Below are 15,904 nucleotides of genomic sequence, written 5' to 3'. Positions count from 1 at the left end.
GCTTAGGAAGAATCATGTGGTGCTGGGGATCATCTGCGGAAGTCCAGTCCATTAATCTATCTCCCTGGCTGGCTCCAACACTTTCAGATATTATATTGCTTCTCATTCAACTTAACAGTTATGGTTTCTTTTAGATTCAGTGAATTAGAATTCAGAACTATTCTAACTTGTTTTTTTGAATTGGCTTTTGAGCAACACCTGGATGTACTCAGGATAATCCTGACTCTGCACCAAGAGATCACTTCTGTTAGCATTTAGATCATATGGGGTGCCAGGTATTGAACCTGGATTTGCCATCCTTCACTAGAAGTTCTGCTTCCCTCCACCCCTCCACCTTTGTCCCAATGGCCTCCTCCATTCAATTCCCTCCCCTATTTTTAAAATAAATAATTGGTATTTAATATGGTAATGGGAACTTTTTTCAAGTTGGTTCCCCTGGCCTTTTGACATATCCCTAGCTTTGAATGTATTTTTTTTTCTGACAAGAAGTGTTGCCCATTCATCTTTCAAGCTGGTTTTACTATGTTTTGGGGCCATATACAGGGCTTGCTCAGATAATATATGTGGTAGATCAGGGGCATACCTGATAGTGCTGGTTGTGTGTGTGGGGGGTTCCATGCCAGGAGTTAACTTTAGGGTTTTGCATATGCAAAGTGCTCCACTCTTGAATTCTCTCCTAACACCAAACACATGCATCTTTTCAGACATACTGTAGTGTTCAATGCCAAAGGAAGGCAAGCCCTCTCCACACTCATTGGGAATAGCGCCCTCTGCCTCCACAGCTTCTATCCTGCTGCTTGGTTTCTTCCTTCAGGGATTGCTCATTATCAAGCATCCTCCATCTTTCTCTCCAGCACAACCCCACTCTGCATCTGTGCTGCAGAGGTGATGACAGACTCAGACCTGCTTGGAGCCTCTCTGCTTCTTCTGGTGCACAATAGCAGGCAGAGACCGAAGCTGGAGAATTGTGCAATAGGCTAAGCCCAGCCTCCTGGGCCTTGGGGTCATGTTGCCCTGCCAACCACTGGCACCCTCTGGGAGCTCTGGTGCAGACTGGGCTGCGCCCTCCCACCCAACTCCCCTAGGACCAATGTGCAGACAACAGAAAACAGAGTCACAGACAGCGCCTTGTCCATAATTATTACTTACTAAATTGATTTACAAAAACATTTGCTTTTTCAGGCAGCTGTGTTAAATTATTGTACATTTTTGGGAGAGGGAGGTGGGGAGGTCCTGGCCACTCTTTCTTGGGGGGTAGGAGAAAATGTGCCCCCTCTCCCCTGTCCCACACCTAAGCCCAGCTCCTAATGAAATGGCTCCACCCAGCCTCAAAGCCCATGAACCCTTTCCTGCCTAAATCCCTGCAGGTAAGAGGGTTCAGAGAAGACTCCAGGGCAGGGAACAGTAAGCCCACAGCCACACTGATGGGGACCACAGGCCACAGTGGTTGCTGGGGTCCTGATATCCTCTGCCCTGACTGCATGGTCGGGGTCCAATCAGGGACTTCCCAATACTCTGTCAACACCAAGGCATAAATGCCCTGTGAAAGCGTCAGTGGTCCAGAGGTATGGCTTTGGGCATCCCTGCTGGGTCAGGAGGAGGTGGCACACAAAGCAGTGGCACCCCTTAGCCAGCACACTTGCACTCCAGCCTTCAGAGGGATCCTGCCAGAGGAGGTGGGGGTACCTACTTGTCTGGCTTTGGTGCTCAGAGAAACAACCCTGAGGAGCCGAGCAAGGAACCACAGACCTCAGTGGCTCTGCCACATGGGACACTGCCAAACTGGTGCCTTAAGTTCTTCACTCCAGTTAAGACTCTTGTCCACACAGCTGAGGTTACTGTGGGACAGCAGGGAGCAGTGGGAAGCACAGGCACACCCTGCCGGGGACTTGGGACATGCAGGGGACACCAGCCAGCACAAAGCCCATAGCACAGGCTCCGGTCAGGTTCCCCAACCTCCCATTTTCCCACCTGCCACACCCTCCTCCTTGGGCACTAGAAGGTTTTCCGATGAATAGCCCGGGAACCATCCTCTTCATACTCCTTTTTGGAAACCCACATCTTCTTGAACGTGTCTAGTGAGGCCAGGATGGAACCGCTGTGAGGAAGGACAAACAGTGTGAGCAGGCTCTCTCAGTGCCTGCGGGGATCCCTCAGAGAAGTGTCCAGTGTAAAGTGACTGCCAGCCCGCTGCCGTGCCTCACCCAATCCATGTAGAGTATAGTCTCTCCTGGGGTGCTGAGATCTGCAGGAAGTAAAGATGTCTGGGTAAGCTATGCCCATCTATAGCTTCTGCCAGCCCAGGCCAGAAAGCTAGAGGTAGCACTAGCTTCTTCCTTGCTGCATCAGAGCTGCCCAGCACCCTAGTCCCAAGAGGACTCCCATAGCCTTACCTTGATTTTGACGTCCTTCGGGGCAAGCTTCTTCACTTCACTTAGCAATCGGTCACCAAAGCCTGTGAATGCAAAGCTGACTAGACTTGGGGTCCACCTCTGACCTTCCTGACACTAGCTCCCCATGTCTACTCTTGGATGCTCTCCCATGGCAGCTGGTTCCCCACCTCCCATGGATAGAAAAGATCTAGCACCCTGCCTGTAGGTAGAAGACCCAAGCATCCTGGGAGCCCAAGACAGATGGCCTCACACTGCCACACAGCTGTATCTAGCATTCTGTGTTCTCGACACCAAAGGTAGAGGCCATCAGGAAGAAAAAGTTAACGGGGCCAGAGAGATAGTACAGTGGTGGGGTGTTTGCCTTGCCAACCCGGGAGGGACCCAGTTCGATTCCCAGCATCCTATATGGTCCCCCAGCTTGCCAGGGGTGATTTCTAAGAGCAGACCCAGGAGTGGCCCCTTAGCACCTCCAGGTGTGGCTCAAAAACCAATCAATCAATCAATCAATTAAAAAACCAGTTCGTAAGAGAACAACAAAAAAATAACATAGTCCATGGGGGCTGGGTCTACCCTGTGGGCAAAGATCACACACAGTGCTGGCTAGAAGGGACTTGGCAACAGCTGGGAATAAGGCAGGATGGAAGCAGGACAGCCATCTGGGAGGGGAAACTCAGGCAGTTTCAACTAAGAAGCTGATATGCCCCCACTAAGACCCAGAACTTCTATTTTTCTTTTCTTTTTGTTTTTTTTGTTTGTTCATTTTGGGGTTTTTTTGGTCATAACCGGTGGTGCTCAGGGATTACTTCTGGCTCTGCGCTCAGAAATCACTCCTGGCAGGCTCAGAACCATATGGGATGCTGGGAATTGAACTGGGGTCCATCCTGTGTTGGCTGTGTGCAAGGCAAACGCCCTACTGCTGTGCTATTGCTCCAGCCCCAAGACCCAGATCTTCTATAACAGGATTCATGGACATTTGGTGGGGATACAGCTGTGTGAGAGCAACTCCCCTACCTCTTTTCTCCAACAGGAGAGGAGTTGGCCTACTCACAGGAAAGATGGCCATATGGCACCATGGCCCACACCATAGCCTGAGCCTTAGGGGCTGGGGAATGGATCTGCAGATGTACTGGATGATCATGGGGCTGGGAGAATACATCTCAGACCTCACCTAAAAAGATTACTTGCTTACACTGAGGAAAGAAAGCTGAAGGCTTGGGGAAAGTGCGAGCATGCTCCAAGGAACAGATGCTGGCTGAGGGCCCAGCTTTGGCCTTTATGGTGATACCCGCCCCCTCCGTGGGCACCTTTGAAGAGTGTGGAGCCACCGGAAAGCACGATGTTGGCAAACAGCGTCCGGCGCAGGTCCATGTCGGACTTGTGGATGGCGAAGGCTAACACCTCGTGCAACCCCTCACTCTCATCCCCAACCAGATCTGGCTGGAACAACAGCTCAGGTGCCCGAAAGCGCGCTGGCCCCACCTTCAGGACAGGAGAGTGAGGTGGTCAGTCCTTTGAGACTCGGGCTGAGCTACTGGTGCCCCTCGGTGCTGGGCCGGACTTACATCGAGCATGCTGCCATCGGGCAGTGTGTACTGCACCTTCTCCGTCTCCAGGGCCTCATCCTTTTGTGGGTTGATGGACAGGTAGCAAGCTCGCTGGGGGTGGGGAGGCACTATCTTAGGAGGCTGTGGCAGGAACACCTCAGCCCAGGCCTCCACCCCACCACCCACTGCCCACCCCCCCTCCTGGTCCCCTCCTTGCTCGCCCGCCCTCATCACCTCTTTGATGGTCCGGACGACTTCGAACTCGGCCGAGGTATGAAAATCAGCACCTTCCTTGCGCAGTAGCAGCCGGAGGTATCGGGAGACATCACGGCCAGCAATGTCCACCCGCATGATGGAGTGTGGCATGGCAAAGCCCTCGTAGATGGGGACGGCATGCGTGACCCCATCCCCGGAGTCTAGAACAACCCCTGTCGTGCGTCCTGTTGCGTACCTACCACAGGTTAACATCTCTTCACCTCAGCCTCTGGAATATGGGGACCCCTCAGCCCTGGAAGGGACCCTGGGAAATTAGTATGATCTATTTGGGAAAGGGGACACAAGGACACCTGAAGGAGCATCTGGGGATATGTGGAAGGGTTGCGTCATAGGTCACACTAAGCAGGGCAGTTTTGTGGAGATGGACCTAAGGACCACTTACAGGCTGAGCACCGCCTGCATGGAGATGAACAGGGCTGGTACATTGAAGGTTTCAAAGAACACCTCAGCTGCCTTCTCCCGGTTCTTACTGGGGTTGAGTGGTGCTTCCGTGAGAAGAACAGGATGCTACAAGAAAGAGCAGAGTTGTGGGGATGTACCCAAACAACATGGTGGGCTTTTAAAGGATCTTTCCAGAGAGCAATCTGCTGTGAACACTGGAAATGGCTGTTGTTTATCCTGCTGCCCAAGGGGCCCAACGGGCCAGTTCTCCAAGACACTGGATGCAGAGGTAGCAAGCCCCACCTAACACAAGCAGGAAGGAAGCAGATGGGGAGTGGGCTGAGAATCACACCTCCTCAGAGAAGGTCTGTAGCTGGTCCTTGGAGTACACGTACTGCCAGATGCGCTCCATGTCATTCCAGTCACGCACCACGCCATGCTCCATGGGGTAGCGGATGGCCAGCAAACCTCGGTGCTCCTAGGAAAGGACATCAGGGTGACAGGCCTCTAGCCCAGCACCCACCCTTTCTGACTCAAAATGGGCCCTTCCAACAACATTAATTAGGGGAGCAGAAGTGTGACCCTGTACTCTCCCAGCACAGACCTGCTTCCTCCTCTGGGGCCTGCTACTGGGCGTCCCTGCTTCTCCTTTCACCACCTGGTTTCCTCCCTTCCAGGGCAACACCAGAGCCTCCTTGCAGTCCAGCTCTCTAGCCAGTGCTCAGTCCCTCTGCAGATCTGCCTGCCTACTTCCAACTTACCCCATTCCACAAATACTACTAGGCTTCTCTCACCCACTTGAGGTTTCGCCAGACCCTGTTTCCCCTAGCTCCACTTCTGAGCCCCTGCTTCGATTTAGTAGCATGCAGAAACCCAGGTGCTCACATTCCCTTACTCGCCATTCTCCCACTCATCCCTCACCACCTGTTCCAAGGCCTCATCTGCTATTTGAGTCAAACTGTTAGTCCCAATGTGATCTCCAAAACCCATAACCATGGATCCATCATCAAGCCCAGGTGGCTCAAATCTCATCACCTTTGCATGTGTGCATGGTGCTGGAGCCAGACCCAGGGCCTCACTGGAGACAGAGTCTTGGCCTACTCAGCTTTGGGAGGGAGAAGGAACTACCTGGGCCTCTTCCAATTGGGGAAAGAGCTTTACCACTAATCTAGCTCCCATGCCTCTAACACCACTCTGTACAGAGCTTTTCCTTTGGGCGCTTCCAGACAGCATCTGTGTTTTCTCTGCTAATACCAGCACTCCATCTTTGAGCAAAGTGCCTCAGGGTCGGAACCCTGAGATGCCCAAGACACCAGCTGACAGTCCCAGAAAACAGAATTCCAGGGACCCTTCAGGAGGGCCAGCTCTGATTCCCCATTATTACCTCTGCTTTAGGTCCGATGAAAAGGTCCCCCTCCAGGGCTCCAGCCATCACCCGCATGTGTTTTGGGCGTCCCACACTGAGAAAAGGACAAGTTGGTGAGGAGTGGGGACAAAGGTCAGCACATGCTGCGTGGGAAGAAAGGGTGTCTCTTCCCTTCCATCCCTGCCCTCGCAGCTGCCACTCTGGACTCAACCTATATGCTAGATTCCAAGGGGGCAACCCTCCCTCCCCCAGGATGCTTCAAGATGTCAGGCCAAGACTGCTTTTGCCCTTCCCCCTCAGGATAGCCAGCAGCAGGGTGAGCTCCCCGAAGACACAATCAGTCCAGAACTGGACCAGTGCTCTGCCTAACAGCAGTGCCTCCCCACCTGTAAGTGAACTCCAGGCAGGTCACTTGAGAGGTGTGAAGTGCCTGGGCTAGCTGTCTTTGGAACAGGACTAGGGTTTGTGCCACAGCTGCCACGCAGAGGACCTAAGTTCCCCCTCCACCCTCCAAGTGAGATGCTTCCCTCAGGTTAGAGGGGATGTGTCTCACACACACCTCTGCAACCAAAGCATCAATCAGGCAGGGATGCTGCTGGTCTTAAGGAAACTTTCTAGAATCTGAAAATAGACATGACTTGAAGCAAACGTGTCCTGCCTCCCCTCTTCTCTGTTCTGGGAGACTATTCTTGTCATCTCTGCTGCCACCACACCCATTCCCAGGAGCACTGACTGCTATCCTGTCTCCCCTCTCAAGGAGGGCCCCATCTCTAGGCTCTAAAGGAGCCTGTGCTTTCGAGCATCCAACTGTGTCCTCCACATACTGGTTCTTCACAGCTGGAGGCAACAAATGTCCTCAAAGAGCAGAGACACAGAGCTCTTGTCTGACCCTGGCGCCCCAAACTCTCTACCTAAGCAAATAAAACGGGTTGCTGCCTGGGCAATACTTACTAGTTTGGAAAACAATATTTGGGAATCTGGTCTCCTGCAAAGCCAGCCTTAATAACCCCAGAACCCTGCAAGAGAAAACATGTTCCTGCAGCAGAGAGCAGGACTGGTTACAAGCACATGAGTGATTCATGGGGGTAGTGGTGGTGGTGGTGGTGGTGGTGGTGGTGGTGGTGGAGACAACAATTTTTGCACCTCCTTTCCAAAATCTGATGTCTGGAACAGGAAGGCTGGAGAGATGGGGTGTCACAGGCATCTAGGGGAAAGAGGCCTCCCCCACAACCAAGCAGGATCTAGACAGAATGTCTGCTGGGCAGCTTGGCAAACCCTAAAGCTCACTTCCTGTGCAGAAGGGACCCACAGTGTGAGCTCCACTCATGCCTCCTAGAAACTCCCTAGGGAGAGCTCACTACAGAGGGTGCAAGCCTACTGATTCTGAACTCATCACCTGTCAATGAGCCAAAATGAATTGTCTGCCCACCAGGAAAATAATTATTTGCTCATCCAGCTACTTCCCTGTAGCTGCAGGTCAGCGCCCCAAGTGGACTGGACTTTTCAGTAAACAACCCCCTGATGTGATTCAAGGAGCTCAGTCCAAAACAAGAGCTAATGGGGACACTATGGGATCACTAAGCAAGGGAGACAGACCCGAAAAAGAAAAGTGAGTCATCAAGAGTCCAGGACTCACATGTCCAAGGCAGAGCCCAGCTTCCACCCTTACTTCATTTCTTTAAGGACATCCAGAAACCCCTCGCCAGGAGCTGAGAGAATGCTGTGCTCACTCATTGCTGAAGGGCAAGGCCAGCGGAGCCAGGCATCTTTTATCCCAAGCTGCCAATTATCCCAACCTGTCTGTGGCCCCCAACCCTGTCCTCTGCACTCCAACACTGGGAGAACTTAAGGAGCCAGGGAGAAAGCTATTGGAAGGGTAGGTGGTCGGTGATTAATATGTATTAGAATGCCCAATCCCAGGAAAAGAATGCAGTGGAAGAATTCGTCTTCTCTGGGATTTTAGTTGTAAAGGTCATTATCGAACCACCGCGACGAGGTCAGTAGTCTGCAAAGGCCTCCAGGTGCCACTCCACCTCCACAAGGACAGGCAGAGGCGGAAAGATTAAGATTCTGGAGATGGTCACCTGCCCCCTCTTTCCGAGAAGGGTGAGGAGCGCACCCCAGGGGCTGAAGCCTGGCGGTCCCTCCAGTCCCACCGAGACGCTGACCCAGGGTGGCCAAGGATGCTCTCCACCCTTCCAGTATCCTTCAGCTGGGAGGCAGTGGGAGGACAGCTGGGGTGCTCGGACAGGGGTTCCGCTCAGGTGGGCTTGCAAGTCCCTGCGGGTGAGCGGGGAAGGGAGAGCGTGCAGAGCCCCGATGCACAAGTCAAGACAGGCGGGGGTTCCCGCCCCAACACAGGCGGCCCTTCTCCCCACCCCCGCCTCCTGCGGCCGGGCCTTACGTTGTCGATAACCACGGGCTGGTTGGCGATGATGTCGTAGGACTCCATGGCCGGCCCAAGTCGGCCCTGCCCAGCAGGCGGGCTGCAGGGGGGACCCGCGGACTGCGGGCAGGGGGACTAAGGACAGACCGTTCCAGGCGATGCTGCGCCGCGCCGCGCCCCTCCCACCCGGAGGGCGCAGGCTCGGCTGGCCCGGAGGGTCTGGCCCGGCGGAGCGTGCCCGGGGCCCGTCGCACCTCCCAAGGGCGCCGATTGCGCGAGCTCCCCGGACGGCGGCGGGCACGGGGCGGGGCCTCCGGTGCGTGCCCACCGGTGGGAGAAGTCCTGGCGAAGAACTGCCGGGGTGCTCCAAGGTAGGCTGCACCGTGTGCGGATGATGTCATGACTCCCATCTTAAAGGGGACGTGAGTGGACGAGGGCGAGCCCCGAATTCGGCGGTCCTCCGCGGTCCTGGAGGGATTACTTCTTCCTCCAGTTTTGTTGTTTGTTTGTTTGGTTTTTGGGTCACACCCGGCGGCGCTCAGGGGGTTACTCCTGGCTCTGCGTTCAGACATCGCTCCTGGCAGACACGGAGGACCATCTGGGATGCCGGGATTCGAACCACCGTCTGCCCTGGGTCAGCTGTGTGCAAGGCAAATGCCCTACTGCTGTGCTGTTGCAAGTCAGCCCCTGAAGAGGTTGACTGATGGAGGGATGGAGGATGAGGTCTTTCCCCTCCAGCTTGGAGCACGCATCTGCCACCCTGTTCAGCCGGCGGTTCTGAGGTGAAGCGGCGGGTAAACAGCTCGCAGACAGTCAGGCTTGTGGAAATATTAGCTTTATTCGGTGGACAAGACTGAAGTCCAAAGACTCAGCATAAGTTCCAGCCAAAAGCCCCTCGCCTTCCACAGACCCTTGTTTTTATCCCCCAGAATCAGGTACCACCCAATGGTGGGATCAGATACCACCCAATGGTGGAAGCAGAATCAGGTACTACCCTAGGATGGGGGCAGAATGCCAGGTCACACCCTAGGGTAGGGCACAATCACCGATCAGGATAGGGTCAGTAACATATTAATCCCCTAAAATGTTTACATAAACAACACTGTGCTATCTCTCCTTCAGGTCTATCCTTTCCTCCAGTTCTTGAGCCTCGGATCACACTGCTTGGCTGAAAGCACCAGACCTCGAGGAGGCAAGTGTCGAACTGTAATCAGAGCATTGGTTTCTTGAGTACTGAGGAGGATCGTCTTTGTAATCATGACAGTTTAAACACTTTAGCTAAATCTTGGCAACAGTTTTTTTTTTTTTTTAACCGACTGTTACAGTATTGTTGTTGCCGCTACAGTCTGAGCCACGTAGGAGCCTTACATTTAGGTTACTGACCTAAATTATGGAATAACATAGGGCTTGGCCTTCGGACATGCCCTCACCGGCTGGGCTCAGTCGTTGTGCAGTTTGGGGTCCGAAATTCATTGCCAAACGGGTCTCCAGTTATTTGTCTTTTCATTTAGCTTATCACTAGATTGTGACATTAATTACTGCACACAGAAAAGTGCAGGCATCCCAAGTTAAAAAAGTAACTACGTTTAAGGAAGCATGACGGATCTCTCCCTGACCTGTAATCCCCAACCAATAATCAGCCCCTTTCGTAATTGTCCTAACCCTTTTCAAGGTGATCACTGTCCTGAAATTCGCTCCCACAGTCCCTTGACCTCTGACACCACCACTAGTTTTGCTTCTATTTGCATACCTGAGGCACAAGTATTCATTTGTATCTGGTTTCTAAGCTTTTATAAAAATGCTGCTGCTGCTACCATTCGGTGACTTTGACATAATCTGATATAGGGGGTACATAAAGACATGTGACTCGTCAAGGTAAAAAAAGCCAGACAGATCCATCACTATTGAGAAAAGATCCATCACTATTGAGGAAATTAAAATGGTCATCAAAAGTCCTCCCAAAAACAAAAGCCCAGGCCCAGATGGAATCACTAGCAAATTCTTTCAAACCTTTCCAATCCTTTTTAGGTTCTTTCAGGAAATTGAAGAAACAGAAACACTCCCAAACAGTTTTTATGAAGCTGACATCACCCTGATACCAAAACCTGACAGATGCTGCAAACAACAAAACAAACAAACAAAAAACTACAGACCTTTGATAAACACAAACACAAAGATCCTCAACAAAATCCTAGCAAATAGATCCAACGACTCATTAAGATCATACGTCATGACCAAGTAGGTTTCATTCCAGGAATGCAAGGATGGTTTAACATATGCAAATCAATCAACATAATACACCATCAACAAAAGGAAAAATAAAAGCCATATGATCATATCAATAGATGCAGAAAAAGCATTAGACACGGTCCAACACCCATTCATAATAAAAACTCTCAACGAGATGGGAATGGAAGGAACTTTTCTCAATATAGTCAAGGCCATCTACCACAAGCCAATGGCAAATATTATTCTCAATGGGGATAAACTAAAAGCCTTTTCTCTAAAATCTGGTACAAAACAAGGCTGCCCCCTCTCACCACTCCTATTCAACATAGTACTGGAAGTATTTGCCATAGCAATTAGGCAAGGAAAAGATACAAAAGGCATCCATATAGGAAAGGAAGAAGTCAAGCTCTCACTGTTTGCAGTATTTAGAAAACCCTAAAGAGTCTACCAAAAAGCTTCTAGAAACAATAGATTCATATGGCAAAGTGGCAGGCTACAAAATTAACATGCAAAAATCAATGACCTTTTTATACACAAATAATGATAGAGAAGAAATGGACATTTAAAAACAATCCCAGTGGCTGGCAATAGCACAGTGGTAGGGCATTTGCCTTGCATGCAGTCAATCAGAATGGGCCTGGGTTTGATCCCTGGCACCCCATATGGTCACCAAGCCGGCCAGGATCGATTTCTGAGCACAGAACCAGGAGTAACACCTGAGCACCGCTGAGTGTGTCCCGGAAACAAACAAACAAAAAAACCCCCAAACAAACAAACAAACACACACACACACACACACACACCAATCCCATCCACATTAGTGTCACACAAACTCAAATACCTTGGAGTCAACTAAAGAAGTGAAGTACCTATACAAACAAAACACTGCTTCAAGAAATAAAAGAGGGAGAAACTGTGAGTGCTGCCTGTGTGTGTTTGTCTCCTGTCCTGTCTCCTGAACCTCTTGGGAGTGGGTCTAAAAGGGCCCAGAAAATTTGCTCTCCCAGAGGCTCATTCAGGGGCCAGAACAACAAGGAACTGCTTCCAAATGTGAAAACCGGCTATAAGCAGTACTTCGCAGAAGGCAGGTCCCCTGTTTGTGACATCAGGCTGGGAAAATCTACGCCTGCCCAGTTGGGTCCCGACTGTGAGAAACTGCCTCAGAAGAATGGGCATTGGGCATTGCCCATACACAAGTGAACAATGGATACCATCTATGAAAACAACCACAATTGTCTATAACATTACCAGGATGCAAACCTCTATCAGAAGACCCTACCACTGCTCTGGCATTGACTTGCTCCAGGGAGTGCTCTCAACACCCAGATGACTTGGTGATGACCTGCTTGCAGTGCAGGTCTCTCCACATCTAGTGGTGAGGCGGGACTATGAGATGCTACACATCAGCCTCACTTCGATGAAGGAAATGCACAGAATCCAGAATCTTTAGATGCAGGAACCTGACATCAACAACAGCTAAAGTGCGAAAAAGTTTCACCAGGACCATGGAGAGTGACTCAGAGGATGGACAGACTGGTATGCCTGGAGTTGGACAGACTGGTATGCCTGGAGCCCAGAGTCGGTCTTATGGATTAAAGACCTTGATATTAGATCCAAAACCATAGGTAAAATAGAAGAACACGTAGGTAAAACACTCTATGACATTCAAGGAGGAAACAGCACTTTCCAAATAAGTGGAAGCAGAGATTTAAAAATAAATGAGACTATAGGGACCTGAGAGATAGCACAGCAGTAGGGTGCTTGCCTTGCATGCGGTCTACTCAGGACGGACCTGGGTTCAATTCCTGGCATCCCGAATGGTCCCCTGAGCCTGCCAGGAGCGATATCTGAGCACAGAGCCAGGAGTAACTCCTGAGTGCTGCCAGATGTGGCACCCACAGAATGGGAGAAACTATTCACCCAATACCCATCAGATATGGGGCTAATATCTATAATATACAAGGTACTGACAGAATTTAAGAAAAAAAAACCAACATCTAATCCTATCAAAAAATGGGGAGAAGAAATGACAGACCCTTCCTCAGAGAAGAAATACAAATGGCCAAAGGCACATGAAAAAAAATGGTCCACATCACTAATCAGAAAGATGCAAATCAAAATAGCAATGATCTCATGCCACAGATCACAAAGAACACATCACAGAAAACAAGAACAATCAGTCCTAGTGGGGATGTGTGGAGAAAGGAACTCTCATTCACTGCTGGTGGAAATACAGTCTAGTTCAGCCTTTATGGAAAACAATATGAAGATTCCTCAAAAAACTGGAAATTGAGCTTCCATCTGAACCAGCTATACCACTTCTAAGGACATACCCTAGGAACACAAAAACACAATACAAAATTGCCTTCCTCTTCCCTATATTCATTGCAGTGCTTGCTATTTACAATAGTCAGAATCTGGAAACAACAGAAGATGCCCTTCAACAGAGGAATGGCAAAGAAACTGTGATACATACACACAATGGAATACTATGTTGCCATTATAAAAAATGAAGTCATGAAATTTTCCTATACATGGAAGGACATGGAAACTATTATGCTGAGTGAAATAAGTCAGAGGGAGAGAGATAGACACAGATAGTCTCACTCATCTATGGGATTTAAGAAAAATAAAATACATGTATTGTAATAACACTCAGAGACAATATAGATGAGGGCTGGAAGGACCAGCCATGATATGAAACTTACCACAAAGTGTGGTGAGAGCAGTTACAGATATAATTACACAAATAACTATCATGACAATGGTAGTGAGTGAGAGAGGTAGAATGCCTATCTTGAATATAAGCAGGGGATGGGGAGGAGGAAGATGGGGGGGCATTGGTGATGGGACTGTTGTACTGGGGAAGTGGGGGTGTGTTCTTTTTTTTTATATAAATGAAACCCAACTACAAAATTGTTTGTAATCATGATGCTTAAATAAGGATATTATCTAAAATAAGAAAAAGTCAGACACTGTTCAGTTTATTATATGTCCCAGTGTCTCTGAAGAGTAAAGCACCTTCAAACACTATTTAATAGGAAAGGGAATATTGGTAATTGTAGCTGAGTGAAAGGAACTTTTACACTATAAACTTTTTGTTGTTTGCTTTAGGGGTTCACACCAGAGGTACTCTATTATCAACACTATAAATTTTATTGAGTTTTTCTTCACTTGCTCATGCATAAATGACTTCTTTCTTTTTTTAACTTTTATTTATTGGCCATATCCATCAGGACTTATTCTTGGCTCTCTGGGATCACTCAGGGATCATTCCTGGCAGTCAGTCCGCAAGGGACCATATGGGGTGCTAGGGAAACCTCTTCTGCAAATTCTATTGGGAAAACTGGATAGTCGTATGCAAAAAAAAAAGAAAGAAAGAAAAGAAAAAGAAGAAACTTTTCTTTGTTTTGTTTTGTTTTGTTTTAGAGCTACATCTGGCAATATTCAAGTCTTAGTCCTGGCTCTGCACTCAGGAATTACTCCTGACACTGCTCAGATTATATGGGATACCAGGAATCAAACCCAGGTTGCCACTCTACCCATCCCAATGTACTATCTATTTGGCCTCAAGAACAAAGAAACTGAATCATTATCTCATGTCAAGCACAGAAGTTTAACTCAAAGTGGATTAAAATATTTAGTTCGTATTTGAATTCATAAAATGCATTTAGGTAAAATATACAGAAATCGCAAATATATGGAGCTCAGAAGTACTTTCAGTGATTGACTCCATTTGGAAATCTAACAAAAATTAAAATGCACAAATAGGACCCATCAAATTCTCTCATGACAAAAGAAATTCAAACTAAAATAAAAAATCACTCTACTGAATAGAAATATTTTAATAATATATATATGATAAAGGGCTAATATCCAAGATACATAAACCACTCATGATACTCAGCTACAAAAGTATCTAATAACTCAATCAAAATATTGGGAGGAGGAATAAACAGACACTTTTCTGAAAAGGACATATGGATGGCCAGTGAACTTTTAAAAAATGTTTGTTGTTTATTTAGTTACATGTTTTTGGTTTTTGGGCTGCACTTGGCAGTGCTCAGGGATTTCTCCTGGCTCCACGTTAAGAAATCACTCCTAGAAGGCTCGGGGGACTATACGGAATGCCGGGGATGGAACCTGGGTCCATCCCGGGTCTGCTGCATGTAAGGTAAATGCCTTACTGCTGTGCTATCACTCCGGCTTCATGTTTGTTGTTTCTGATTATTAGAAAAATGCAAATCAAAACAACAGTGAAAATTATCTTACATCTGTGAGAATGTCAAATATCAAAAAGACTTGGAAGCAACCATTGTCAACAGTGATAAAGAATTGATATCACATCTGGTGTCACTTCTGTTAACACTGCTAGTGGGAATGCTGTCTGGTTCAATCTCTATGAAAATGGTTATAAAGATCTATCAGATAAGAAGAGCTTTCATATGACCCAGAAATTCTACTTCTTGTCATCATCTCTCCAAAATAAAAATAGCAGTTCAAAAAAGCATATTTACACCCATGCTTACTGTAGCACTTAGTACAATAGCCAGGATAAGGAAACAACCCAACTGTTCAAGGGCAGATGAGTGAATAAAGAAGCTGTAGTTTATATATACAATTGAATAGCTATAAGATGAGTTCTTCCAGTTTGTTGTAATGCATGTGGAATTGGAGGGCATATCAAATTAAGTGGAACGAATCAGAGGGAGAAGCACATGTACTGGATGGTTCATTAATTTGTGGCCTGAGGAGAGTCCCACAAGTCCTGAGGCCCCAGAGGGCAATGTTAAAGAAAGCAATCCCATAGAAGTATGGGTACCAGATGAGCTAACTCATTGTTAGACCAAGAAACAAAGCAGGGAACAGATAATATTGAATGAAACAAATTTGTCCTTGGATTACAGAACTGATCAAACAATACTGGGGGGTGGTAATCATTGGGGGTTTGAAGATTGAACTGGACTAGATGCAGGATAGTGGGAGAGGGTCCTGTACATTTTAATGGTGAGGTTCAGTGAGTGTCTTTATAAATACAATAAACTTTGAAAGTACTATACCCAAATGACCTACACTTGCAAGAGAAAGAAATCAACCCCCAAGTGTCTAAGAGTTAGGAGGTGATCCAGGAGAGTCCCAGACCCAATGGGGCTCTGAATTGAAAGAGCAGTGGATGGGCCAAAGTGATAGTACAGCGGTAGGGCGGTTGCCTTGTACATAGCCAACACAGGAAGGACCCCAGTTCGATTCCCGGCATCCCATATGGTCCCCCGAGCCTGGCAGGAGCGATTTCTGCGTGAAGAGCTAGGAGTAACCCCTGAGCGCTGCT

General features: G+C 48.6%; 1 protein-coding gene across 1 annotated transcript; it reads right to left on the bottom strand.

Annotated features, from left to right (window-relative positions):
* Positions 1 to 1,126: 1,126 nt before the first annotated feature.
* ACTR1B (actin related protein 1B) lies at positions 1,127 to 8,672 on the bottom strand. Its single transcript, XM_049784902.1, has 12 exons — positions 8,601 to 8,672; positions 8,365 to 8,466; positions 6,912 to 6,976; positions 5,979 to 6,054; positions 4,947 to 5,072; positions 4,596 to 4,720; positions 4,172 to 4,388; positions 3,956 to 4,048; positions 3,698 to 3,872; positions 2,394 to 2,455; positions 2,205 to 2,245; positions 1,127 to 2,098 (listed from the first exon to the last, which is right to left on the bottom strand). The coding sequence occupies exons 2-12, from the start codon at positions 8,410 to 8,412 to the stop codon at positions 1,996 to 1,998; spliced, it is 1,131 nt and encodes a 376-aa protein (XP_049640859.1). The 5' UTR covers positions 8,413 to 8,466; positions 8,601 to 8,672; the 3' UTR covers positions 1,127 to 1,995.
* Positions 8,673 to 15,904: the final 7,232 nt, after the last annotated feature.

The sequence above is a fragment of the Suncus etruscus genome, chromosome 12 (assembly GCF_024139225.1).
Source record: "Suncus etruscus isolate mSunEtr1 chromosome 12, mSunEtr1.pri.cur, whole genome shotgun sequence".
Classification (NCBI taxonomy): Eukaryota; Metazoa; Chordata; class Mammalia; order Eulipotyphla; family Soricidae; genus Suncus; species Suncus etruscus.
The sequence above is the reverse complement of the archived record's forward strand: the minus strand, read 5'-3'. Positions and strand labels throughout refer to the sequence as shown.